Here is a 26694-nt window from a genome sequence, read left to right as displayed (position 1 = left end):
CTGACCGTTTTTTTTGGAAGACCTGCAAGGAGACCGTTGCAATAATCTAGCCTACTATTAATAAAGGCATGTACAAGTTTTTCTAAATCTTGAGCTGACATGAGTCCTCTTAATCTTGCTATGTTTTTGAGGTGATAGTAGGCCGATTTTGTTACTGATTTGATGTGACTGTCGAAATTTAAATCTGAATCCATAATGACCCCAAGATTTCTGGCTTTGTTTGAAGTTTTCAGGGACAGAGAGTGAAGGTGTTGGGTTACTTTAAGCCTTTCTTTTTTAGCACCAAAAACAATTATCTCCGTTTTGTCCTTATTTAGTTGGAGAAAATTTTGGCACATCCAGTCTTTGACTTGCTCAATGCACTGGCACAACAGATCTATGGGGCGATAATCATTTGGTGATAGCGCTACATAGATTTGAGTGTCATCGGCATAGCAGTGGTGGTCAATATTATTATATCGCATGATTTGCCCTAGTGGGAGCATGTAGATGTTGAATAAAGAGGGCCCTAAGATCGAACCTTGCGGTACTCCACACGTCACGTCGGTTGGTTCTGATACAAAGTCTCCAATGGAAACAAAATAGTTCCTATCTTGTAAATATGACCTGAACCAACTTAAGTCTTAACAAAAAATACTGTTCCCTTTCAATTTTAATTGGAATGCAAGGTCAGGGTTCATGTTCTTAAGTTAAGTTGTGAGGAAAGTCCTTTACATGGATTGATCCAATGGCTCAGATCAAGGAAAAACATGGGCTAGGATCATTATTTATAATTATACTGATAAATTGATATGTGATTAAACAAGAATATACATAATTAAACTTAATGAGCTGTAGTGAGCATGGATTAAACCTCAATTGCAAGATCAATTGTTGAGAACAAATTAATTTTTCAACAGCAAAGGGAATATTGTGCTTACCTTTAAGTAAAGTGGGATCATCTGAAACTGTTAACCCTAAACTTCTCTAAGCTGCAGATGGTTTCATATGAATAATAATAATAATAATAAGAATAAGAATACGTTTATTGGCCAAGTATTCACATACAAGGAATTTGCCTTGGTGCTCCGCCCACAAGTGACAACGACATGCATTGACTGTTAGGAATGACACATAGAACATTAATAATAAAACATTATCGATTAAACATGTGAATTAAATAAAATACCAGAGTAAAAGGAGGCTACAGATTTTTGGTTATTGAGTAGAGCTACTACTCGTGGATAAAAACTGTTTTTATGTCTGGCTGTGGCAGCTTTGACAGTCCGGAGTCGCCTTCCAGAGGGAAGTGATTCAAAGAGTTTGTGGCCAGGGTGAGAGGGGTCAGAGATGATCTTGCCCGCTCGCTTCCTGGCCCTTGCAGTGTACAGTTCATCAATGGGGGGAAGGTTGCAGCCAATAACCTTCTCAGGTGATCGGACGATTCGCTGCAGCCTCCAGGTGTTGTGCTTGATGGCTGAGCCAAACCAGACCATGATGGAGAAGGTGAGGACAGACTCTACGATGGCCCCATAGACCATCATTGAACCAAAGTGAATCAAGAAACACCCAACTATTCAATGGGAATAGTGACAGAAATCGCTAAAATGGTTAATGCTGGTCTGCTCAGAGTGTAAGAACATCAGAAATTGCGACAGAAACAGGCCCCATTTCAGCAGTGGGTGAATCTAGGACCAGACGGCACAGCCGAAGAATAAAAATATATACCTTTAGAATGGAGGAGGAGGAATTTGTTTAGCCAGAGGGTGGTGAATCTGTGGGATTGACAACGATGTCAAACCCAAATCTTATCTGCCTGCACGTGATCCATTACCCTCCATTCCCTGCATATCCAGCCTATCCAAAAGCCTCTTATACGCCACTATCATATCTGCCTCCACCACCACCCCTGGCAGCGCGTTCCAGGCACCCACCACTCTCTGTGTAAATAAAACTTGTCCGCACATCTCCTTTAAACGTTGCCCACTTCATATTAAAGCTGTGCCTTCTAGTCTTTGATTTTTCCCTGGGAAAAAGGTTCTGAATGTCTACCCTATCTATGCGCCTCATATTTTTACATGTAATTTTGGTTCAATATCGTTTGCATTATGATCTATGTAAATGTCAATATTTTCGGCTCTCGGCCGCTCGGAGACTTTGCTGTTGTGTTTGCGTTGAGATAGCGCCCTGCTCGCTCTGCACCGAGTTTGTGTTTGTTCTGATGGCAATCGTCAGTAATCGGCACAATCTCTGAAACCGCTGCCGGTGGCTCCGGTCGCTGGTCAGAAGGTTCATAAGTGATAGGAGCAGAATTAGGCCATTCAGCCCATCACGTCTACTCCACCATTCAATCATGGCTGATCTATCTCCCCCTCCTGACCCCATTCTCCTGCCTTCTCACCATAACATGGTAGTTCATCTGTGGAACTCATTGCCACAGAGGGCTGTGGAGGCCAAGTCAGACAATAGTTTTAAGGCAGAGATAGACAAGTTCTTGATTAGAATGAGTGGGTAGGGTTATGGGGAGAAGGCGGGAAAATTAGATTAGGAGGCAGAGATCAGCCATGATTGAATGGCGGAGTAGACTCGATGCGCCAAATGGCCTAATTCTCCTCCTAGAACTTGTGAACCTCTGACACCCATACTAATCAAGAATCCATCCATCTCTGCCTTAAACATATCCACTGACTTGGCCTCCACAGCCATCTGTGGCAATGGGTTCCCCAGATTCACCGCGGGAAGGTGCCACAAGAAGATGTGTCCTCAGTTTATTCTGAGGCGGTTCGATAAAAAATAAAACCTTTTACATTGAGGCGCATCACCCGGTTAGTAAAATCCTGAAACAAGCGGCGGAATAGAGTGATTTCACGAAAGGTCACTGGAGCGGAGATCCGCACCCACGTGACCGAAAATTTTAACTGGGGGACAAGCGTCACTTCCGTTACATGTTAGTGAATGGGAAAACACGCACTTTCAATGCAAAATGAACACGCTTCTGAAGCTACATTCACCATTTAAATATCCGTGAATCATAAATGCGTCTTGAAATAAATTTTACTCAGATGCAAGCTAAGGAATGGGATAATTGTCAGCTGTTCATTTGACAAAATCAGGACATTTTTTGGCTAATAATAAAATGTCCTAATTTTGTCCAACTAGCAGCTGACAATTATCCCATTCCTTAGCTTGCATCTGAGTAAAATTTATTTCCAAACGCATTGAGAGTTTACGATTATTTAAATGGTAAATGGAGCTTCAGAAACGTGTTCATTTTGCATGTTAAAACCCACCTGAGAACCATGGGCGATTTTGCAATTTTACTGACGGATTTCTAACTTTTAATACTTTTCATCTAACAAATGAATAAAGATAACAAAGCCAATAATGCCACTTTTGATGAAATGCAGCGAGCAAACGCGATAATTCCCGATATTTTGGATCTTTAAATCTCCACGGCAAATGTCCTCTAACAACTTCCGCTGTATTTGCACCTTCAGCTCCCTCTTGCATTTACCTTACTTTCTATCTTTTTTTTTACTGTAAATTTAGGTAGCTGTGCCTCACGGTCACCCCGACTGGCTCAGTAAATTGCAGCTCAAAAACTGGCCGTTGTCGATGTTTTTAACGGGTGTGAAAGTGCGTGTTTTCCCATTCACTAACATGTACCGTAAGTGACGCTTGTCCCCCAGTTAAAATTTTCGGTCACGTGGGTGCGGATCTACGCTCCAGTGACCTTTCATGAAATCACCCTATAGAGAGGAACATTGATGCGATTCAAACTGCTCACGATTTTAAAGAAACATTTCAGTGCATATCATCCGCCAGAATAAATAATCCCGCAAATAAAACTGTAATCTTATTTGTTTTATTATGATCCAAACTTAATTTGAAACACCTCCTTTGTGGTAACTTTCTCTGGAAAGGGATTTGGCACAAACAGCAGCGGCAGCAGCAGCAACCCGTGTAGGAAGGAAGTGCAGATGCTGCTTTACACAGAACATAGACACAATATGCTGGAGTAACTCAGCGGGACAGGCAGGCGGCATCTCTGGAGAGAAGGAATGGGTGACGTTTCGGGTCGAGACCCTCCTTTGAAACATCGAGCTGCTTATTTTGCTCGTGAATATTTGCCTATATTTACGAGACCCCCCCCCCCCACAGACCTTTGACGGCGTCTCCTTGCCCCAATGAAGAATGCTATTGACCAGAAGAGTTCGGAAGCAGATGGTGAGGGTCTGCAATGAACGGGAATATTTCTTAAACATTAAATCTGCCACTAACCACGCTACCTACATTGACTCGTCTGAAGAAGGGTCTCGACCTGAAACATCACCCATTGCTTCTCTCCACAGATGCTGCCTGTCCCGCGGAGTTACTCCAGCATTTTGTGTCTACCTTCGGTTTAAACCAGCATCTGCAGTTCCTTCCTCCACATTGCCCACAAGTCTGGAATTACAACTACATGGCTATTAATAAAACATGAAGGAGGAAAGCAAGTCCCCGAAAGAAGCCACTACATTCTGCTTGGTTCTCTGTAACTTTTGACTGTGAGTTATTAAAGTAGACAAAAGTGCTGGAGAAACTCAGCGGGTGAGGCAGCATCTATGGAGCGAAGGAAATAGGCAACTTTTCGATCCGAAACCCTTCTTATTATGGTTCTTGGTTTCCTGGTTTTTCAAAAATATTCCAAATGGGATTTAAACTGGAGGTGGCGGACACTAAGCAATATAGTGGACTTAAAATAGACACAAACAGCTGGAGTAACTCAGCGGGACAGGCAGGCAGGCAGGCAGCATCTCTGGAGAGAAGCAATGGGTGATGTTTCGGGGCGAGAGCCTTCTTCAGAGTTCCCACCTTGTGGAGGGTTTAACGGAGCGATGCAGCGCGCCGCTGGAGCGCTGTGATCCCGTGGGATGGGCAGATTATCTAACTCTCTCTCACTCTCACACACACATCGCCAGACATGATGCCGCTGACATCTCCCAGCCGCGACCAACAGCGGAGGTGGGGGAGAGCGGCGCAGAACGGTGGCAAGTGGCAGCAATCGCGCCCAGCTAGCCGCCAGTAACACATGGTGATGCCACCTTGTGGACCCAGTCAACCGTAGACCCTGGAGACCATTGTAGACCCTTGTGTAGACCCTACCAGATCCTGGTGGCGCGGGCACGGTGGCGCAGCGGTAGATTTGCTGCCTTACAGCGCCGGAGACCCGGGTTCAAACCCCACTACAGGTGCTGTCTATACGGAGTTCTCCCCGTCGATGCGTGGCTTTTCTCCGAGACTCCAACACTCCAAAGACGTGCAGGTTTGTAGGTTAATTGGCTTGGTGTAAATGTGGAAATTGTCCCTAGTGTGTGTGTAGGATAGAAAGTATTAAATCGGCTTGGACCCGGTGGGCCGAACGGCCTGTTTCCGTGCTGTATTTCTAAACTAAAAAAAACAATCCTAGTAGATCCTTATAGACCTTTCTAGATCCTTAAAAGGTCCTTAAAAATCCTCTGTAGATCCTCAAGGCCTTTAAGTAGATCCTGATATACCCCAGTAGATCCTGATATACCCCAGTAGATCCTGATATACCCCCAGTAGATCCTGATATACCACAGTAGATCCTGATATACCCCAGTAGATCCTGATATACCCCCAGTAGATCCTGATATACCCCCAGTAGATCCTGATATACCCCCAGTAGATCCTGATATACCCCAGTAGATCCTGATATACCCCAGTAGATCCATATATACCCCAGTAGATCCTGATATACCCCCAGTAGATCCTTGTAGATCACAGTAGATCCTTGTAGATCCCAGTAGATCCTTATATACCCGAGTATATCCTTGTAGACGCGCCCGGCAGCCGGCGGCCGCTAAAGATGAAGCTGACCTTCAGTTTCCTGACGGTGTCCGTGGCTTTGACCGGCGCCACCAGCTTCATCTTCCTGGTCGTGGCGATCGGCACCAACTTCTGGTACATCATCGACGCTTCCAAACTGGAAACCGCCTCCAACTCCAGCCAGCGCCTCAGCTCCCACTCCGGCCTGTGGAGAACGTGCAAAGGTAAGCCTGAAATACTGTCAACATTTGATCAAAGTGATGTACTCCCGCTCGGCATGAAGTGTTATTGACCGCCGCGTGAGTGTTAGAGATGTTGTAGTCGATGCAGCGCTGTGAAAAATGTAACCAAATACCATGGCCAGCATGAACAAGGTGGGCCGAAGGGCCTGTTTCCGTGCTGTGCAGCTACTTGCAATGTAAGGTTATCGAACTATCCCTAATGTAACAGCTTATTTCTATAAGAATAATGAGATCAATACTCCACACGTTACACCTGCCTTTGTGTCTTTGTTTACAGTCGAGAATAAATGTTTTCCTTTAATGAATCCATTCCGGGGAGGAAATGCAAACTTCACTGCCTCGCAGAGACAACTTTTAAGTAAGTGTTTTATTTTTAATCTTTCCCCATGAAAATGCATAACGGTGACTATTTTAAACCGCTTGCCGCGAAACGCAGGGACCGCTCACAGTTTTAAATGACAAATGATCAAGTCTGAGGTTTAGTGTGGTTGCCTCTGCCCGGACAGGCTGAAGAGGAACGCCACCACACATGGCTCGATTCACTTACACCCAGTTGTGGCAATTAATATCATGATAAGATTACTACCGGTTTTCATGAGAATGATGGTAGACAAAAATGCTGGAGAAACTCAGCAGGCGCGGCAGCATCTATGGAGCGAAGGAAATAGGCAACGTTTCGCCCGCTGAGTTTCTCCAGCATTTTTGTCTCCCTTCGATTTACCAGCATCCGCGGTTCCTTCTTGAACATTTCATGAGAATGATGTATGACATCGGCTTACATGCACATGCTGTGGAATTCTCTGCCACAGAAGGCAGTGGAGGCCAATCACTGGATGTTTTCACAAGGGAGTTAGATTTAGCTCTTAGTGTGTATGTGTCTATGTGTCTATGTGTGTGTGTGTGTGTGTGTGTGTGTGTGTGTGTACGTGTGTCTGTCTGTGTGTGTGTGTGTACGTGTGTCTGTGTGTGTGTGTGTATGTGTGTGTGTGTGTCTATGTGTGTGTCTATGTGTGTGTTTGTGTGTATGTGTCCATGTGTCTGTGTGTGTGTCCATGTGTCTATGTGTGTGTCTATGTGTGTACGTGTGTCTATGTGTCCATGTGTCTATGTGTGTGTGTGTGTGTCCATGTGTGTGTGTGTGTCCATGTGTGTGTGTGTGTGTCCATGTGTGTGTGTGTGTCTATGTGTGTACGTGTCTATGTGTGTACGTGTGTCTGTGTCTATGTGTGTGTGTGTATGTGTGTGTGTGTCTATGGGTGTGTGTGTGTGTCTATGGGTGTGTGTCCATGTGTGTGTGTGTGTGTCTATGTGTGTGTGTGTATCTATGTGTGTGTGTGTGTCTATGTGTGCGTGTGTGTGTCTATGTGTGTGTGTGTGTGTGTGTGTGTATGTATGTGTGTGTGTGTCTATGTGTGTGTGTGTGTGTGTCTATGTGTGTGTGTGTGTCTATGTAGCTGTTTGGCTGGAGGGCATAATAGAATTGAAGACATTTGATGACCTGGTTACCTGCGGTGGACAGGACACCAGCCTGCAGAGTGTGGAGTTCAGAGCACATAGAAACATAGAAAACATAGATGGAGTAGGCCATTCGGCCCTTCGAGCCAGCACCACCATTCAATGTGATCATGGCTGATCATCTAAAATCAGTACCCCATTCCTGCTTTCTCCCCATATCCCTCGATTCCGTTAGCCCTAAGAGCTCAATCTAACTCTCACTTGAAAACATCCAGTGAATTGGCCTCCACTGCTTTCTGTGGTGGAGAATTCCACAGATTCACAACTCTCTGGGTGAAAAAGTTTTTCCTTATCTCAGTCCTAAATGGCCGACCCCTTATTGTTAAACTGTGACCCCTGGTTCTGGACTCCCCCAACATCGGAAACGATTGCCGAGCCTGTGTTCGGTCTCGCCGATGTAGAGAAGTTGACACCTGGAACAGCGGATACAGTAGATGAGGTTGGAGGAGGTGCAAGTGAACCTCTGCCTCACCTGGAAAGACAGTTTTGGTCCTTGGATGGAGTCGGGAGGGGAGGTAAAGGGACAGGTGTTGCATCTCCTGCAGTTGCTGGGGAAAGTACCCAGGGAGGGGGTGGTTTGGGTGGGAAGGGACGAGTTGACCAGGGAGTTATGGAGGGAACGGTCTCTGCGGAAAGTATAAAGGGGTGGAGATGGGAAGATGTGGTCAGTAGTGGGATCCCGTTGGAGGTGGCAAAAATGTTGGAGGATTTTGTCCACTGTCTGAAAAGGGGTCTATTTGTGTCAATGGCGGCAAGATATATAGATGCCCGACAGTAACCAGAATTACCTGGATTTGTTCATTCATTTCCATCTGAGTTGTGATTGATGAAAGCACGATTAATGTGCTGGAAGTTGCTGTGAGCTGGGGCAGGCATGAGCAGCAAGGTGCTCGGTCAATTAATCCCTGCCAGCTCGCTAGACGGCATGTTACTCGCATGTTGTTGTGCTTCGACTGGAAGACAAAAACATGACAAGCGCAGAGTAGAACATATCAGAAAATAGGAAGATCTATTGTCGGACTTGATTCGACACTTCAGTGAATAATGGTGCGTTTGATGTGGTGATGAGCAGCTTGATGCAGGGCTAACGGAAGAGGACAATGACCAGGGATAACTGGCGAGTTACAGCCAGAGGTTGCAGAGGCTGGGACTCCTTCCCCTGGAGTGGAGGAGGCTGAGGGGTGACGCTTTGAGGTGGACAAGATCATGAGGGGCACGGATAAAGTCAACACTCACATTCTTTTTCCCAGGGTAGAGGATTCTAAAACTAGAGGGCACAGGCTTACGGTGAGAGGGGAGAGGTTTAGGAGGGACCTCAGGGACAACATTTCATATTTAGAATGAACTGCCAGAGGACACATGGAAACCGATACGACCATTTTTAATGGCACTTGGATAGGTGACATTTCACAGAGTGCTGGAGTAACTCAGCGGGTCAGGCAGCATCTGTGGAGAACATGGATAGGTGACATTTCACAGAGTGCTGGAGTAACTCAGCGGGTCAGGCAGCATCTGTGGAGAACATGGATAGGTGACATTTCACAGAGTGCTGGAGTAACTCAGCGGGTCAGGCAGCATCTTGACGTTTTGGGTCAGGACCTTCTTTAGACTGGTGATAAGAGGCAAGAAGCTGTTCTTAAATTTGGACTTACAGTAAGTCTTTGTTTCCTTGAATAGAAGAGGAATCTTTGTTCAACAAACTGAACCAAGATATATAATGCATGATAAATATTCATCTGGAGTGTGATGGACAGCAGCAAAGTGCAGGACATTAGCACCACTTTTTGGAATAACTTCAGAGACGTTGATGAATTGGGAAGGAGAGAGAGATGAACGAGCGTATCCTTGACAACAGTGAATTCTGAACCGTAAGAATTGTGAAATGTCATATTCTGGATTGCTGGCTTCAATAATTGTATAGACCCTGCTCTAACATTCTGCAGGCATTGGCAGATACTGATGAAACCTGCTGTCTACGTTACAGATCACTTTATATAGAATCAAGAGCAGTCTTCTGCACATTCTCTACATCAAGATAGATGTTCATTGAATTCCAAGAGGGTGAAGATAAATTAAAATTTAGCATAATTTTTGCTCACAGGTGGTTGTTGAGCCATAGAGGCCCTTCGGCCCAACTCGTCCATGCTGGCCAAGGTGCCCCAACTAAGCTCCTCCCATTTGCATGCACTTGATCCATATCCTTCTAAACCTTCCCTATCCATGTCTACATGTCTTCTAAATGTTGCTTTGTTCCTGTCTCCACTTCTTTCTCTGGCAGCTCATTCCTTACATCGCCCTGTCTCTGTGTGAAAAAGTTGCTCCTCAGATTCCTATTAAATCTTTCTCCTCTCACCTTAAACTCATGCACTCCAGTTTTTTTATTCCCTGACCCTTAGAAAATAACCCATTCACCCTATCTAGAGTCATAGAGTCATAGAGTGAAACAGTGTGGAAAGAAGGCCCTTCGCCCCAATTTGCCCACACCGGCCAACAATGTCCCAGCTACACTAGTCCCACCTGCCTGCACTTGGTCCATATCCCTCCAAACTGTCCTATCCATGTACCTGTCCAACTGTTTCTTAAATGATGGGATAGTCCCAGCCTCAACTACCTCCTCTGGCAGCTTGTTCCATACACCCATCACCCTCAGTGTGTGAAAGTTACCCCTCGGATTCCTATTAAATCTTTCCCCCATCAGCATGAACCTATGTCCTCTAGTCCTCGATTCCCCTGCTGTGAGTAATGTCACGGGGTGACACCTGTTCTGGTCACCGCTGGATTTTCAACATGTTGAACATTTTTGGCAACCTGCTGCGTCTATGACGGGTGCCGGCAAGTCGCCGAAAAAAATCGCGTAAGTGGGACAGGTGCTGCACAGTGCTGGAGTAACTCAGCGGGTCAGGCAGCATCTGTGGAGAACATGGATAGGTGACATTTCACAGAGTGCTGGAGTAACTCAGCGGGTGCAGCAGCATCTATGGAGCTAAGGAAATAGGTAACGTTTTGGGCCGAAACCCTTCTGGGTTTCGGCCCGAAACGTTGCCTATTTCCAGAAGGGTTTCGGCCCGAAACGTTGCCTATTTCCTTAGCTCCATAGATGCTGCTGCACCATAACTCAGCGGGTCAGGCAGCATCTGTGGAGAACATGGATAGGTGACATTTCACAGAGTGCTGGAGTAACTCAGCGGGTCAGGCAGCATCTGTGGAGAACATGGATAGGTGACGTTTCACAGAGTGCTGGAGTAACTCAGCGGGTCAGGCAGCATCTATGGAACTAAGGAAATAGGCAACGTTTCGGGTCGAAACCCTTCCAGGTTTCGGCCCGAAACGTTGCCTATTTCCAGAAGGGTTTCAGCTCGAAACGTTGCCTATTTCCTTCACTCCATAGATGGGTCGGGATCCATCTTCAGACAAATTGTGGTAGTGAGGAGCAACCTGGAAGAGAGGTGGGGCGGGACAAAGCCTAGTGAGTGATAGGTGGATGTGGATGAGAAGGTCCTGACCTGAAACATTGCTACAATCAGTCTTTAGAAGAATCCCAACCCAAAATATCACCTCAAAACCCCCTTTGCCCACATCCACCAATAAATTACCTGGCGTTGGCCCACACTGACCTCTTCCAGCTTTCTTTCCCCACCACAATCCGTCTGAAAAAGAGCCCTGACCCGAAGCGTCACCTATCCATGTTCTCCACAGATGCTGCCTGACCCGCTGAGTTACTCCAGCACTCTGTGAAACGTCACCTTTCCATGTTCTGCACAGATGCTGCCTGACCCGCTGAGTTACTCCAGCACTCTGTGAAACGTCACCTATCCATGTTCTCCAGATATGCTGCCTGACCCGCTGAGTTACTCCAGCACTCTGTGAAACGTCATCTATCCATGTTCTCCACAGATGCTGCCTGACCTGCTGAGTTACTCTGGCACTTATTTTTGTAAATCAGCATCTGCGATTCCTCGTGTCTTCATTTCTCTTGTGTCTTCATGAATCTTGGAAATCCTGCTCTCTTCCTGCCTATTTCTGACATGGTTAATAATAGCTATTTTGTCTTCATGTCCTCCTCCACAATATTAATACGTGTGTATGGTTCATGGAGAGTTGATTGGTGGTATGTGAGTGAGTGCATGAGGACAAGTCTGAGGCAAGAGGGTTAAAGATGCTTTTTCTCCGTCAGAAGATGACAGTAATGTTTCATCGTTTTGACATGACAATGAGATGGTGGAACGGCTGAGCTGAAATATTACAGAGCTGGCACTCCATTAGTGCTTCTGACAATAAAGGCCTTCAACATATCAAGTCAACAGCCCAAGGGCAGGGGGAACAGCCTGACACTGAGGTTCGCAGTGGAAGCAAGGCAGTCCATTAGTGACATTTCATCACAGTCACATTGATGACAACTTCAGGGATGTCCAGCTTGTTGTCAAAATAAAAATGAACAAATATTCTTCGCTCCTACTGGAGGTGACCAAATACAAGATCAGTCCCAGATGGAATGATGGAGTAATTCCCGGGATGGCGGGACTGTCATATGCTGAGAGAATGGAGCGGCTGGGCTTGTAAACTCTGGGCTTTAGAAGGATGAGAGGTTTTCTTATTGAAACATATGAGATTATTAAGGGTTTGGACACGCTAGAGGCAGGAAACATGTTCCCGATGTTGAGGGAGTCCAGAACCTGGGGCCATAGTTTAAGAATAGGGGGTAAGCCATTTAGAACGGAGATGAGGAGAAACGTTTTCACCCAGAGAGTTGTGAGTCTGTGGAAGTCTCTGCCTCAGAAAGCAGTGGAGGCCAATTCTCTGGATGCTTTCAAGAGAGAGTGAGATAGAGCTCTTATAAATAGCGGAGACAGGGGATATGGGGAGAAGGCAGGAACGGGGTACTGATTGTGGATGATCAGCCATGATCACAGTGAATGGCGGTGCTGGCTCGAAGGGCCGAATGGCCTACTCCTGCACCTATTGTCTATGTTTCTATGGCGATGTCACGGCTCAATACGTCAGACTAAAATCACCAAGCTCACTGATTTGTTCTGAGCCCAGTCTTTTTGTGGAAGATGACGGAGGCATTTGCGAGACTAGGCCGTCTGAAACGTGTCAAACACAGATGAAGCTGTCATGCAGGTGGCACAAGCAATTCACAATTCCCACAAGACCAGTAAAAGATCAAAACCCGGAAAAGGATGGGAGATGAGGCAGATCTTTGAACAATCTTTAGTCAGAGGGTGGTGAATCTGTGGAATTCTTTACCACAGACGGCTGTGGAGGCCAAGTCAGTGGATATTTTTAAGGGAGAAATAGATAGATTCTTGGTTAGTACAGACGTCAGGGGTTCTGGGGAGAAGGCAGGATATGCTCTGGTATTTTATTTAATTCACATGTTTAATCAATAATGTTTTATTATTAATGTTTAATGTTTTATGTGTCACTGTGTGTCATGTTGTCACTTGTGGGCGGAGCACCAAGGCAAATTCCTTGTATGTGAATACTTGGCCAATAAACATTCGTTCATTCATTCATTACTGAGAGGGAATGACTTCCACTGAGATTATTCTGGAAGTGTTTGGATGGCAGGAATGGCTTCATTGAGTAACCCAGTGACCCTCCATCTTCCTTTATTTACAGACATGCACGGGACCTTTGTTGTTCTGCTTCCTCTCAGCCTCATCCTGATGGTATTTGGAGGAATGGTGGGCTGCATCGGTATTTTAGCGCAAGCCTACGCCCTGCTGTTGCTGACGGCAACTCTTTTTCTTTTCGGAGGTAAGGCAGCCTGGATTTACGATCTCCGTTCCTTCATTTTGTTTGTTTTGTTTTCCGCAATCTTCTGCCGGCTTCCCGACACTGAAGTTTTCCATCACCCCCACCTCAATGAATAGAGTCATCCAGAGAGTCACAGAGTCACTCAGCCTATAAACAGGCCCTTCGGCCCAACTCCCCCATACTGACAAAGCTGCCCTCTCCACGCTAGTCCCATTTGCCTGTATTTGGCCCAGATCCTATGCAGGTACTGTACCTGTCCAACTATCTTTGAATAACTAACGCCCGCTGCCTGAATGTTGGTTATATCTGGAGAATGTTCACTGTTACATTCTGGTGCAATGTAAACAACTTTACACACTTGCTTTTTTTCTCTCTGCATGCCCAATAATCTTCCTGAACTATTGGGTCTCTATTCCCTGGAGCACAGGAGGATGAGGGGATCTTATAGAGGTGTATAAAATCATGAGAGGAATAGATCGGGTAGATGCACAGAGTCTCTTGCCCAGAGTAGGGGAATCGAGGACCAGAGGACATAGGTTCAAGGTGAAGGGAAAAATATTTAATAGGAATCTGAGGGGTAACTTTTTCACACAAAGGGTGGTGGGTGTATGGAACAAGCTGCCAGAGGAGGTACTTGAGGCTGGGACTATCCCAACATTTAAGAAACAGGTACATGGATAGGACAGGTTTTGTGGGATATGGACCAAACGCAGTCAGGTGGGACTAGTGTAGCTGGGACATTGTTGGCCAGTGTGGGCAAGTTGGGCCAAAGGGCCTGTTTCCACACTGTATCACTCTATGACTCTATGACAATAACTGTTCCCTGTCTTGCCCACCCTCACTTCAGGTAAGTGTGAGGGAATGTAGGCTTCCTTTGCGATTATTAGACGGACCATCTATTCAGGGCTCCCGAGCTCCCACTTGTCCAGCTTCACGTTACATAGCTCTGCATTCCATCTCTCTCAAACCACTTTCTGCGGGCTCTCATATGTCTCAACCCTTCCACTATCAATTGTCGTTTTATCTCCATCTCCACAACAGTTCCTTTCACAGTAATACAGTACTTGGTAATCATAGCAATACTAAACCAGCCTGTACAACTAAAGACACTGTCCATAGAATGTCAAAGTTGCTGACGTTGATGGTTGTTGGGAAGAAGCTGTTCTTGAACCTGTATCCACTTCCTAATCAGACACAAAAAGCTGGAGTCACTCAGTGGACAGGCAGCATCTCTGGATATAGACACAAAATGCTGGAGTAACTCAGCGGGATAGGCAGCATCTCTGGAGAGAAGGAATAGATGATGTTTCAGCTCGAGACCTGTCCACAGCATGTGTGGATAGCTCTGTGACCATGTTTTAACCCAGGTCAAGCTCTATTCACTTCCTAATCACCAGATAATGATTTCATGGAGTTGAAGAGTTAGATACACATCAAGTGGGCGGGAGACCTACTGACATTGATTGGGGAAGACGTGCAAAGACAGACTTGGCAACATCAGGAGCTGTTGTTTTGATAAACGATGTGATTTAGTGTTCAGAACGTCCATGTTACTGAATTTCACAAAAAATGTATTTGTTCATGGCTATGAATAGAAATTTGTCAACATCAAGTCCGAAGGGAATGAAAGTCAATTACTGACCTGCGAGTATCTCTACTTCACAGTTGACATTCCCATGATACCAGCATTGTGTAACGGGTATAGCTTGGACCCAATAGCAGCACAGAATCAGGCAGGTATAGTTGGCAACGAACTTTATTACGATACTGTAACACAGAGTAGTAACACAGGAATGGGTACACAGTACTCACACAGAGGCTCAGGATTGAGCGAGGGTTCCGAAGAGGGGCAGGCAGGAGACGTAGTCGGGGTAGCGGAAAGTCCGGTAACCAGGAGATCCAACACACGATGCAAACAAACCGGCGAGGGACAGACGAAAGGAGAGTCGAAGCCAGGCAGGAAGTCGGGAAATCGCTGGAGAGTCTTGCATGAATGCTGAGAACAATCTGGCACTGTGTGAACGGTGAGGAGAGTCTATATACCGGGTTAATTGGTGATCAGAGGCAACTGAGTGCAACAGGTGAGGAGAGTTGGGCTGATGAGAGGGGAGTGGCAGGCGAGGAGAAGGACGGACCGGTGGGAAAGTACTGGGAGGTGAAGTGGATGAGAATGAGGAGAGGGCAGGCTGTGACACATTGTCGACATTACAATCTGTTGTTACTAGATTGCTAATGCGGTTTTGTTTCTGTTATTCATGTCTGTGATTGTAAGTCAACATTTATTACCACTCCTTAAATGTTCTTGAGGAGGCAGGTGAGACCCCCTCATGGACCACCGCTACCATGTGTTGGAGCTACTTCCACAGGGAAGTCCAGGTACGGTAGTAACAGATAAGATAGATATAGACCACAGAGTGCTGGAGTAACTCAGCGGGTCAGGCAGCAATTCTGAAGAACATGGATAGGTGACTCTCAAAAGAGAGTTATATAGAGCTCTTAGGGCGAGGGGATATGGGGAGAAGGCAGGAACGGGGTTCTGATTGTGGATGATCAGCCGTGATCACATTGAGTGGTGTTGCTGGCTCCAAGGGCTGAATGGCCTACTCCTGCACCTGCTGTCTATGTATCTATGTATGTACCTATGTCGGGTCGAGATTGGGTCAGGGGAACTTCATTTTAATAGGAACCCGATAGGCAACTCTTTCACACAGAGGGTGGTGGGTACATGGATGTTGCTGCCAGAGGATAGATACAATAACAACACTTAAAAAACATTTCCACAGGTACACGGATAGGAAAGGTTTATAGGGATATGGGCCATATGTGGCAGGTAGGACTAGCGTAGATGGGGCATGGTGGTCGGCAGGGACAAGTTGGACCAAAGAGCATGATTCCGTGCTGTACGACTCCAGAGATACTGCCTGGTCTGCTGAGTTACTCCAGCACGTTGTGTTCTATGCAAGATTACAGAAACACTGTTTGTTTGGAATTGTCTGCAACACTCTATCAGCCCTGCACCTTATGAATCAAGTTCCTGTCCTCGAATTCTGTATTCCCTGGAAGTGTTCCACAGTCGGCTCACGTATAAATGTTACCATGTGCCACATCATCTGAAAAATATGGATTCATTTATTTTCCATGGAATAGAAGTTTAATTCCTGCACACTTGTCTGTGCGCAAACATGTGGCTTGTAGATTATTGAGATTCTAATGTGCACCAAGGTGTGTGCTCTGATTCAAGTACACACACCTTTCCTCTTCACCTCCTGCCAGTACCTTAGCAGCAGATAGTTGAGTGGCACGGTGGCGGAGTGGTAGAGTTGCCGCCTAACAGAGTCAGAGACCCGGGTTCGATGGCTGTTTGTATGGGCGCTGTCTGTACGGAGTTTGTACGTTCTCCCTATGACCTCCAGGAGGTTTTCTCCAGGTGCTCCGGTTTCCTCCCACACTCCAAAGTCATAGAGGTTTGCAGGTTAATTAAGTTTGGTGACATCTGTAAATTGTCCCTGGTGTGTAGGATAATGTTAATGTGCGGGGTGATCACTGGTTGCACAGGCTGGCTGAGTCTGTTTCCGCGCTGTATCTCTAAACCAAACTAAACTTGTTGGGGGGTGGGGGGATAATATTGAGGAGGGGGAGAGAATGTTATTGGGAGGCTGGGTTTGAGTTGGTAGACAGTTTGAGATATGTTGGAAGGATGTCGATGGACGATGGACGATGTCGATGGACGATGATTAACAGGGTGGCTCAGCACTAGTCCACATGAACTGCAAGTCCCCCGGGTTCTGCCGCAACCCTCAGTTGTCACAGGTTTCTGCAAATGTTTGTATCTTCCTTTATTTCTTACTTCACTCTGATTTAGATTCGATTCTGTTCACCATTTTCTGTCATCTATGTCGTCTTGATGAATAAATTAGGGCGGCACGGTGGCGCAGCGGTAGAGTTGTTCCCCCACAGCGCCAGGGACCCAGGTTCAATCCTGACCACGGGTGCTGTCTGTGTGGAATTCGTTCGTTCTCCCCGTGACCGCGCGGATTTCCTCCGTATGCTGCGGTTTCCTCCCACACCACAAAGTCGTGCAGGTTTGTAGGTTAATCGGCTTGTTATACATACATACATCGGCGGTCACTCGAAACAAGTATGACTGTCCTCTCATGGAGGACACCTGTGCGTGACTTTGTTTAATGTGGGGAGACTGGTGCACAGACAGCCGCCCCACGTGGGGTCCTTGACAGATCTGGGATCCAGTGGCGTGGAGTCCAAGGCTTGCAAGGAACAGTGAGTTAGATGTGTGCAGTTGATGTGATGATTTGCCTTCAGGGAGCAGCTATGGAGAAACTGTAGGTTTCAGTTCAGTTTAGTTTATTGTCACGTGTACCGAGGTACAGTGAAAAGCTTTTGTTGCGTGCTATCCAGTCAGCGGACAGACAATACATGATTACAATCGAGCCATTTACAGTGTACAGATACATGATAAGGGAATAACGTTTAGTGCAAGGTAAAGCCAGTAAAGTCCGATCAAGGATAGTCCGAGGGTCACCAATGAGGTAGATAGTAGTTCAGGACCGCTCTCTAGTTGTGGTGGGATGGTTCAGTTGCCTGATAACAGCTGGGAAGAAACTGTTCCTGAATCTGGAGGTGTGCGTTTTCACATAACTATGTCCAGGGATTGTAGTGCATGAAACATAATGGGAAGGTGGCACATATTCCTAGTCAGAGTGTGATTTTGTGAAATTAGATTTGGATGACTTTTGAATCATACAGTATAGAACAAAGCCATCCAAATCATCAAGCGTGCTGGCTTTCTGAGAGGGTACCAATCAATCACATCTCCTGCTCTACACAGCTCTGTGCTATTATTTATCAAGGCAGCTATTTTATTCTCGTAGAAACATAGAGATATAGAAAATAGGTGCAGGAGTAGGCCATTCGACCCTTCGAGCTGATCATCCAAAATCAATATCCCGTTCCTGCATTTCCCCCATATCCCTTTAATCCGTTAGCCCTAAGAATTATATCTAACTCTCTGTTGAATACATCCAGTGAATTGGCCTCCACTGCTTTCTGTGGCAGAGAATTCCACAGATTCACAACTGCCTGGGTTGATGGTGGGTGAGTCTTCTGGTCGATACTATGAATCAGTCTCTAACAAGTTTTCCGGTGATGCATCTTCTGACTGGACCCAATAATGACATCAGCAAATATGGATAAATAGTGTTGCCAGATTGTCAGAGTTTGTTGGTTCTGATGTAGACAAAAAAGCTGGAGAAACTCAGCGGGTGAGGCAGCATCTATGGAGCGAATGAATGGGTGACGTTTCGGGTCGAGACCCTTCTTCAGACTGATGTGGGGGTTAGTTCTGATGAAAGGTTATTAACATGTAAACATAATACACTTTTTCACTACCCAAAGAGATGAATGAATGAATATGTTGTTGTCACATGTGACGAGTCACAGTGAAGTTGTTTGTTTTAGACACTCAAGGTATGCGAATAGTCGCTAGGTAAAGGACACGGACAAAGCTACAAGTCTACGCAGTATCCGTGCCATCTCCCTTTGTTCTCCCCATCCCCCACCCGCTCACGGCGCTCCCCCTACACCGGCTCCTCCTTTGTTCCTTCCCCCAGCAGCGGCGTCCACACTTCCACGTGTCCGTCCTCGTCCGCCGGTCGCCGCCATCATCAACCGCCGCGTTGTCCTCTCCACTATCGCCACCAGATCCTCTCCGGACGCCTCCGTGGCGCCAACCCCGGGCCTCAGACGTGGGCTCCACGGACCCAGGAGCCGATGGCCGCGGGCCCCACAGACCCAGGGGCCGATGGCCGCGGGCCCCACAGACCATGGGGCCGATGGCCGCGGGCCCCACAGACCCAGGGGCCGATGGCCGCGGGCTCCACGGACCCAGGGGCCGATGGCCGCGGGCCCCACAGACCCAGGGGCCGATGGCCGCGGGCCCCACAGACCCAGGGGCGGATGGCCGCCGGCTCCGTCAACGCACGGCAATTAGCAACTTCAATGTTGTCTTTTTTTTACAGATCCAGTAATTTAAGCAAGGTTAACTTAATATTTGCTGTTAGTGTTTCTCGGAAACTTAATACTGTATTTTTTGACTTCTGGAATATTAAGATTATAGAAAAATAATCTTAAAAGATTTAAGAGGGAGCTGAGGGGCAGCTTTTTCACTCAGAGGGAAGTTTGTTTCTGGAACGAGCTGCCTGGGGTAGCGGCCGAAGCTGAGACAATTACGACCAATAGCAGCCATTTGGACGGATATTCGGGTGGGTGAGGTGTTCAGGTGTTTGGGCCAAATGCAGGCAAATGGGACAATTTGCCACCGTGATCAGCATAGACAAGGTGGGCTGAAGCACCTGTTCCTGTGCTGTCATAACTCTGTGACTATGAACCCTTTGCCTGATATATTCAATTGATCAGTGTCCCTGTGTGATGTGTAGGAAGGAACTGCAGATGCTGGTTTAAACCGAAGATGGACACAGAATGCTGGAGTAACTCAGCGGGACAGGCACCATCTCCGGAGAGAAGGAATGGGTGACGTTTCGGGTCGAGACCTTTCTTCAGACAGAGAGTCAGGGGAGAGGGAGATACAGAGATAAGGAAGTATAAGGTGTGAGAATGAGACATCAAAGGGGATGGAGATCATGGAAAATGTAGAATAGATCGATGTTAGCGAGGAGGAAGTAACAACAAAGCATATCTCTAGTTTCCCTCTCCCGTGGCTCTCAGTCTGAAGAAAGTCTTGACCCGAAACGTCACCCATCCCTTCTCTCCAGAGATGCTGCCTGTCCCGCTGAGTTACTCCAGCATTTTGTGTCTGTCCCTGTGAGATTTGTTGTGTTCTCTGACGGCATTCACTGCATGTTCACAGTCAGCACGGAATCCTCGAACGTTCAGCTGCTGTAATTGTATCAGAGCTGAATCTCTTACTTTGTTCCACATGATAGGCATTGATTAGGTTCTATTGTTGTCATATATGTCTGCAGGCAGGCGGGATAGAAGCTATCAAAAGGTTTCTATGGTGACTAGTTTCTCCAATAATCTATCCCGGGGATTTCGATGCCACTGTGACACTTTCCAAACTGATTATTTGGATTATAAATAGATGCCTGTATTCAGTTATTTTTAGCAAATGTGTGCCCAAATAACTCAATGCATAATTGACCAAAGTAGAGACACAGGAGCTGCAGATGCTGGTTTACAAAAAAAAGGTCACGGAGTGCTGGAGTAACTCAGCGGGTCTGAGACGACCAAGCAACTTGCAATTGCTTTGAAATTGGAGACTTTGGATGATAGTTTCTGTAGAGCACGGCAGCTCAATATTGTTGGAGTCGACACAGAGTGCTGGAGTAACTCAGCGGGTCAGGCAGCATCTGTGGAGAACATGGATAGGTGACGTTTCACAGAGTGCTGGAGTAACTCAGCGGGTCAGGCAGCATCTGTGGAGAACATGGATAGGTGACGTTTTAGGTTGGGACCCTTCTTCAAATTGAAGGACCTGACCCAAAATGTGTCCTATTTGAGGGATCCTGACCTGAAACGTCTCCTATCCATGGTCTCCCCGCCTGACCCGCTGCCTGACCTGCTGAGTTACTCCAGCACTCTGTGACACGTCACTTGTCCACGTCTTGGCTGCCTGGACCTACTGCAGCACTTTGTGTCTTCTGTTGTAAACCAGCATCTGCAGTTCCTTGTTTCTGCAGCTTAATGTTGTTGTTGGAAGGAGTGGGTGACGTTTTGGGTCACGACCCTTCTTCTGACCCGACCTGAAACGTCACCCATTCCTTCTCTCCAGAGATGCTGCCCGTCCCGCTGAGTTACTCCAGCATTTTGTGTCGATCTTCGGCTTAAACCAGCATCTGCAGTTCATAGAAACATAGAAAAATCGGTGCAGGAGTCGGCCATTTGGCCCTTCGAGCCAGCACCGCCATTCAACATGATCATCCTACATCCTTCATATTGGTGTTATCTTATTATGTGGTAGTTTGCGGTTTGGATTTATGTTAATTTGGGACAATTGAAAGATTTGAATTCTCAACCTTTTTGAAAGTTTACAGTCAGAAGGTTTTTGATAATCGGACACCTGTCTCGGGCTTAATACAGAAGCAATGTCCTTCACTCCAGCGCGGAGTAAAGTGAACCTCACTACATCTGACACACTGTGAATCGGATCAAAACATTAGAAAACTCGCGGGCGAAAATTCTCTGCTGTAACTGGAATATACTGGACATAATTATATTATACACTCGAGTACATTTCATAATTAGTCGCATTTGTAGTCTGGATTGCCATAACCTAATTTTGAATGCATAAACCATAAATCCTATCTCATTTCATATGCAGAATTTGATTAGAAAAATGTATATCTTCACTGCCTTCGTGCTGAAATGCTGGGACTATGAATAGAAGTGGTCTGGTGAAATACAGCTCACTTCACCATTCAATCAGATCTATATGTCAGTTCCATCTCTGGCCAGGCACAAAGGAGAGCAATAAAAGAACTGGCCAATGCCGCTGAACGGAGCAGTCACTGGCTGTGGCTGAAGAGGAAAGATGCTGTCTCGGCTGCCATGTGACCATCTAGAGGCTAACCATAAGACACACACCCAGGTCTGATCACCCTGCGGTGGGCCTGCCTGCCTCGACTGAGGGTGTGTTGTAATAAAAGGCCGAAACACCCAGTGACGTTGAGGTACACAACTGAAGATGTGTCTGATTGGTAGCAAATTCACCTAGTGGTCACCCCCAAGAATGTCAATTGTGGTGAAATCTTAGGGATTGTAACATCCAGTCCTACTAATCAATTGGTACCCAACTTAACTCAGATATGTTGGTCTTGAAGAACTAATTGGAGGAACAGCACCTCATATTTTGCTTGGGCAGCTTACACCCCAGCGGTATGAACATTGACTTCTCTAACTTTAAGTAGCCCTTGCTTTCCCTCTCTCTCCCTCCCTCCCCCACCCCAGTTCTCCCACCAGTCTGACTGTCCCCGATATACCTACCTGAACTCCCGGTGGCTCAGCACTTCAACTCCCCCTCCCATTCCCAATCCGACCTCTCTGTCCTGGGTCTCCTCCATTGCCAGAGTGAGCAACAGCGGAAATTGGAGGAACAGCACCTCATATTCCGTCTGGGGACCTTGCGTCCGGATGGCATTAACATTGAATTCTCCCAATTTTGCTAGCCCTTGCTGTCTCCTCCCCTTCCTTAACCCTCTAGCTGTCTCCTCCCACCCTCCCATCCGCCCGCCCTCGGGCTCCTCCTCCTCCTCCCCTTTTCCTTCTTTCTCCCACCCACCCCCCATCAGTCTGAAGAAGGGTTTCGGCCCGAAACGTCGCCTATTTCCTTCGCTCCATAAATGCTGCCTGTCCCGCTGAGTTATCTCTGTGTCTCCCTCTCCCCTGACTTTCAGTCTGAAGAAAGGTCTCGACCCGAAACGTCACCCATTCCTTCTCTCCATAGATGCTGCCTGTCCCGCTGAGTTACTCCGGCATTTTGTGTCTAACTTTGATTTAAAGCAGCATCTGCAGTTCCTTCCTGCACATGTTGCTCTTGAACGTTTTACATCCAGAATTCTAGGTTAAGCAGAAGACATTGATGAGATACAGGTGTTGTGTTCAATTTTGGTCAGCCTGGTGATGCAATTAAGCTGGAAAGGGAGCTGAGTAGATTCACAAGCATGTTGCCAGGACTTGAGTGCCTGAGCTACAGGGAGAGGTTGGGGCAGGCTAGGACTTCATTCCTTATAGCGGAAGAGGTATATAAAATCATGAGAGGATTAGATAGGCTGAATGCACAGAGTCTTTTAACCAGAGTAGGGGAATCAAGAACCAGATGGCAGGTTTAAGGTGAGAGGGGAGAAAGATTTAACAGGAACCTGAGGGGTAACTTTTTCACACATAGGGTGGTTGGTGTATGGAACGAGCTGCCGGAGGAGGTAGTTGAGGCAGGGACTATAACAGCATTTAAATGACATTTGGACAGGTACATGGATTGTTCATATGTTCATAAGTGATAGGAGCAGGATCAGGCCATTCGGCCCATCGTCTACTCTGCCATTCAATCATGGCTGATCTATCTCTCCCTCTCAACCCCATTCTCCTGCCTTCTCCCCATAACCCCTGACACCCGTACTAATGAAGAATCTTTCAACTGGCACGTTAATAATACCCCCGGACGTGGTCTCCACCGTCGCCTGTGGCGAGACAACGAATCTCTCACTCTAATGGAGTTGTTTAGTTTAGTTTAGTTTAGTTTAGTGATACAGCGTTGAAACAGGCCTGCCGAGTCTGCCCGACCAGCGATCGCCCTTTACACTATGTGTAGGAAAGAACTGCAGATCCTGGTTTAAATCAAAGGTAGACACAAAAAGCTGGAGTAACTCAGCGGGACAGGCAGGCAGCGTCTCTGGAGAGAAGGAATGGGTGACGTTTCTGGTCGAGAGAAGGGCCTCGTCCCGAAACGTCGCCCATTCCTTCTCTCCAGAGATGCTGCCTGTCTGTCCCGCTGAGTTACTCCAGCATTTTGTGTCTAGGCCGTTCTATCTGACACACTATGGACAATTTACAAAAAAACAATTAACCTACAAACCCACACATCTTTGGGATGAGAGAGGAAACCGGAGCACCCGAAGAAAACAGACACGGTCACGGGGAGAACGTACAAACTCCATGCAGCCAACACATAGAAACATAGAAAATAGGTGCAGGAGTAGAGGCCATTCGGCCCTTTGAGCCTGCACCGCCATTCAATATGATCATGGCTGATCATCCAACTCAGTATCCTGTACCTGCCTTCTCTCCATACCCCCTGATCCCTTTAGCCACAAGGGCCACATCTAACTCCCTCTTAAATATAGCCAATGAACTGGCCTCAACTACCTTCTGCGGGAGAGAATTCCAGAGATTCACCACTCTCTGTGTGAAAAAGGTTTTCCTCATCTCGGTCCTAAAAGATTTCCCCCTTATCCTTAAACTGTGACCCCTTGTTCTGGACTTCCCCAACATTGGGAACAATCTTCCTGCATCTAGCCTGTCCAACCCCTTAAGAATTTTGTAAGTTTCTATAAGATCCCCCCTCAATCTTCTAAATTCTAGCGAGTACAAACCTAGTCTATCCAGTTTTTCTTCATATGAAAGTCCTGACATCCCAGAAATCAGTCTGGTGAACCTTCTCTGTACTCCCTCTATGGCAAGAATGTCTTTCCTCAGATTAGGAGACCAAAACTGTACGCAATACTCCAGGTGTGGTCTCACCAAGACCCTGTACAACTGCAGTAGAACCTCCCTGCTCCTATACTCAAATCCTTTTGCTATGAATGCTAACATACCATTCGCCTTCTTCACTGCCTGCTGCACCTGCATGCCTACTTTTAATGACTGGTGTACCATGACACCCAGGTCTCGTTGCATCTCCCCCTTTCCTAATCGGCCACCATTCAGATAATAATCTACTTTCCAGTTTTTGCCACCAAAGTGGATAACCTCACATTTATCCACATCCCGTAGACTCTGGCGCTGTGAGGCAGCAACTCTACCACTGTGCCACTGTACTGCCTTGTTGTGTCATACGGCAGGGAAACAAACCTCACGCCCACCACATCCATGGCAACCATTGAACACCCACAGATACTGATCCCATTACCACCACATACTCTGGGTTTTGCTCAACTGTCCATGGGGACATTCCTCCAAGACTGGGTGTGGTGTTTCTTCACTCCTAGTTCCCTCACTGGAGGGATAACGTCCCTGTGTGAACTGATAAAATCAGGACTTTGTGCATTCGCCGCATGTTAAAGCCCTGAGGAATTTTCCGTAGATTTTATCTGTTAGATCACTCCTCACGGAAAATTATTCTTGGAGTATCATATCGCTGGTGTTCTTGTCAGCTTATAAACAAGAGCGTTTGGTAATTTTTAAGAAAGTTGCTGGTAAAATCCAAGGTAGACACAAAATGCTAGAGAAACTCAGCGGGTGAGGCAGCATCTATGGAGAGAAGGAATTGGCGAACGTCTACATAGATGCTGCCTCACCCGCTGAGTTTCTCTAGCATTTTGTGTCTACCGGCGTTGGGTAATCTCTCTCCATTCACCTCTCTGATTCTGCATTTATCACTAATACCTTCAGCTGACCTTTCTCCCAAATCTACACATTGTCCTTGTCACAGCTCAGTGACGTGAAGCCAAGCAAACACACCGACTATTGATAATTACATTATTGATTCCAAAGTCTTCCTTTGCTCACGGTTCAGTGGCCTGACCCACACGTTGCATTGAGTGTGCAGGCTCTGTATTCCTCAAGCAGAATAGTGAAAGGCCTGTATAGAGTGGATGTGGAGAGGATGTTTCCACTAGTGGGAGAGTCTCGGACTAGAGGTCACAGCTCAGAATTAAATTACGTTCTTTTAGGAGGGAGATGAGGAGGAATTTCTTTAGTCAGTGGGTGGTAAATCTGTGGAATTCTTTGTTGCAGATGGCTGTGGAGGCCAAGTCAGTGTTCAGGCCCATCAAGTCTACTTCACCATTCAATCATGACACCCGCACTAATCAAGAATCTATCAATCTCCGCCTTAAAAATATCCACAGACTTGGCCTCCACAGCCTTCTGTGGCAAATAATTCCACAGATTCACCACCCTCTGACTGCTGCCTGACCCGCTGAGTTACTCCAGCACTCTGTGAAACGTCACCTATCCATGTTCTCCACAGATGCTGCCTGACCCGCTGAGTTACTCCAGCACTCTGTGAAACGTCACCTATCCATGTTCTCCACAGATGCTGCCTGACCCGCTGAGTTATGGTGCAGCAGCATCTATGGAGTGAAGGAAATAGGCAACGTTTCGAGCTGAAACCCTTCTGGAAATAGGCAACGTTTCGGGCCGAAACCCGGAAGGGTTTCGACCCGAAACGTTGCCTATTTCCTTAGCTCCACAGATGCTGCCTGACCCGCTGAGTTACTCCAGCACTCTGTGAAACGTCACCTATCCATGTTCTCCACAGATGCTGCCTGACCCGCTGAGTTACTCCAGCACCCTGTGAAACGTCACCTATCCATGTTCTCCACAGATGCTGCCTGACCCGCTGAGTTACTCCAGCATTTTGTGGTCTGGGGGGGGGGGGGGGGGGGGGGGCTATTCTGGATTGTGTATCAGTCACTAACACATGCTTCACGTTACCTGGGATGTCACTGTGTAATTAGTGCCGTTCCCAGAGAGCATCCTTGCACTAGGCCTTGCACTATTGTACACGGGCAGAGATGGCCAGTGGCAATAATACAAGGCTGTGCCGGGAGAATGTCTGGATGCATTAAGGCTTCATAAAGAGACAGAGATGTTGCATCGCCTGTGAGTGCCACAC

General features: G+C 46.8%; 1 protein-coding gene across 1 annotated transcript in view; it reads left to right on the top strand.

Annotated features, from left to right (window-relative positions):
* The first annotated feature begins 5383 nt into the window (after positions 1-5383).
* Positions 5384-26694, top strand: part of tmem114 (transmembrane protein 114) — a 22159-nt gene continuing 848 nt past the window's right edge. Inside the window, exons 1-3 of the mRNA XM_033040257.1 lie at positions 5384-6032; positions 6328-6408; positions 13188-13325. Of these exons, the coding sequence (XP_032896148.1) occupies positions 5849-6032; positions 6328-6408; positions 13188-13325 (403 nt within the window). The 5' untranslated portion in view covers positions 5384-5848. The remainder of the gene's footprint in view (positions 6033-6327; positions 6409-13187; positions 13326-26694) is intronic.

Source organism: Amblyraja radiata, chromosome 22 (genome assembly GCF_010909765.2).
Source record: "Amblyraja radiata isolate CabotCenter1 chromosome 22, sAmbRad1.1.pri, whole genome shotgun sequence".
Lineage (NCBI taxonomy): Eukaryota > Metazoa > Chordata > Chondrichthyes > Rajiformes > Rajidae > Amblyraja > Amblyraja radiata.
Note: the sequence above shows the minus strand (reverse complement) of the source record. Positions and strands in the feature narration are given on the sequence as shown.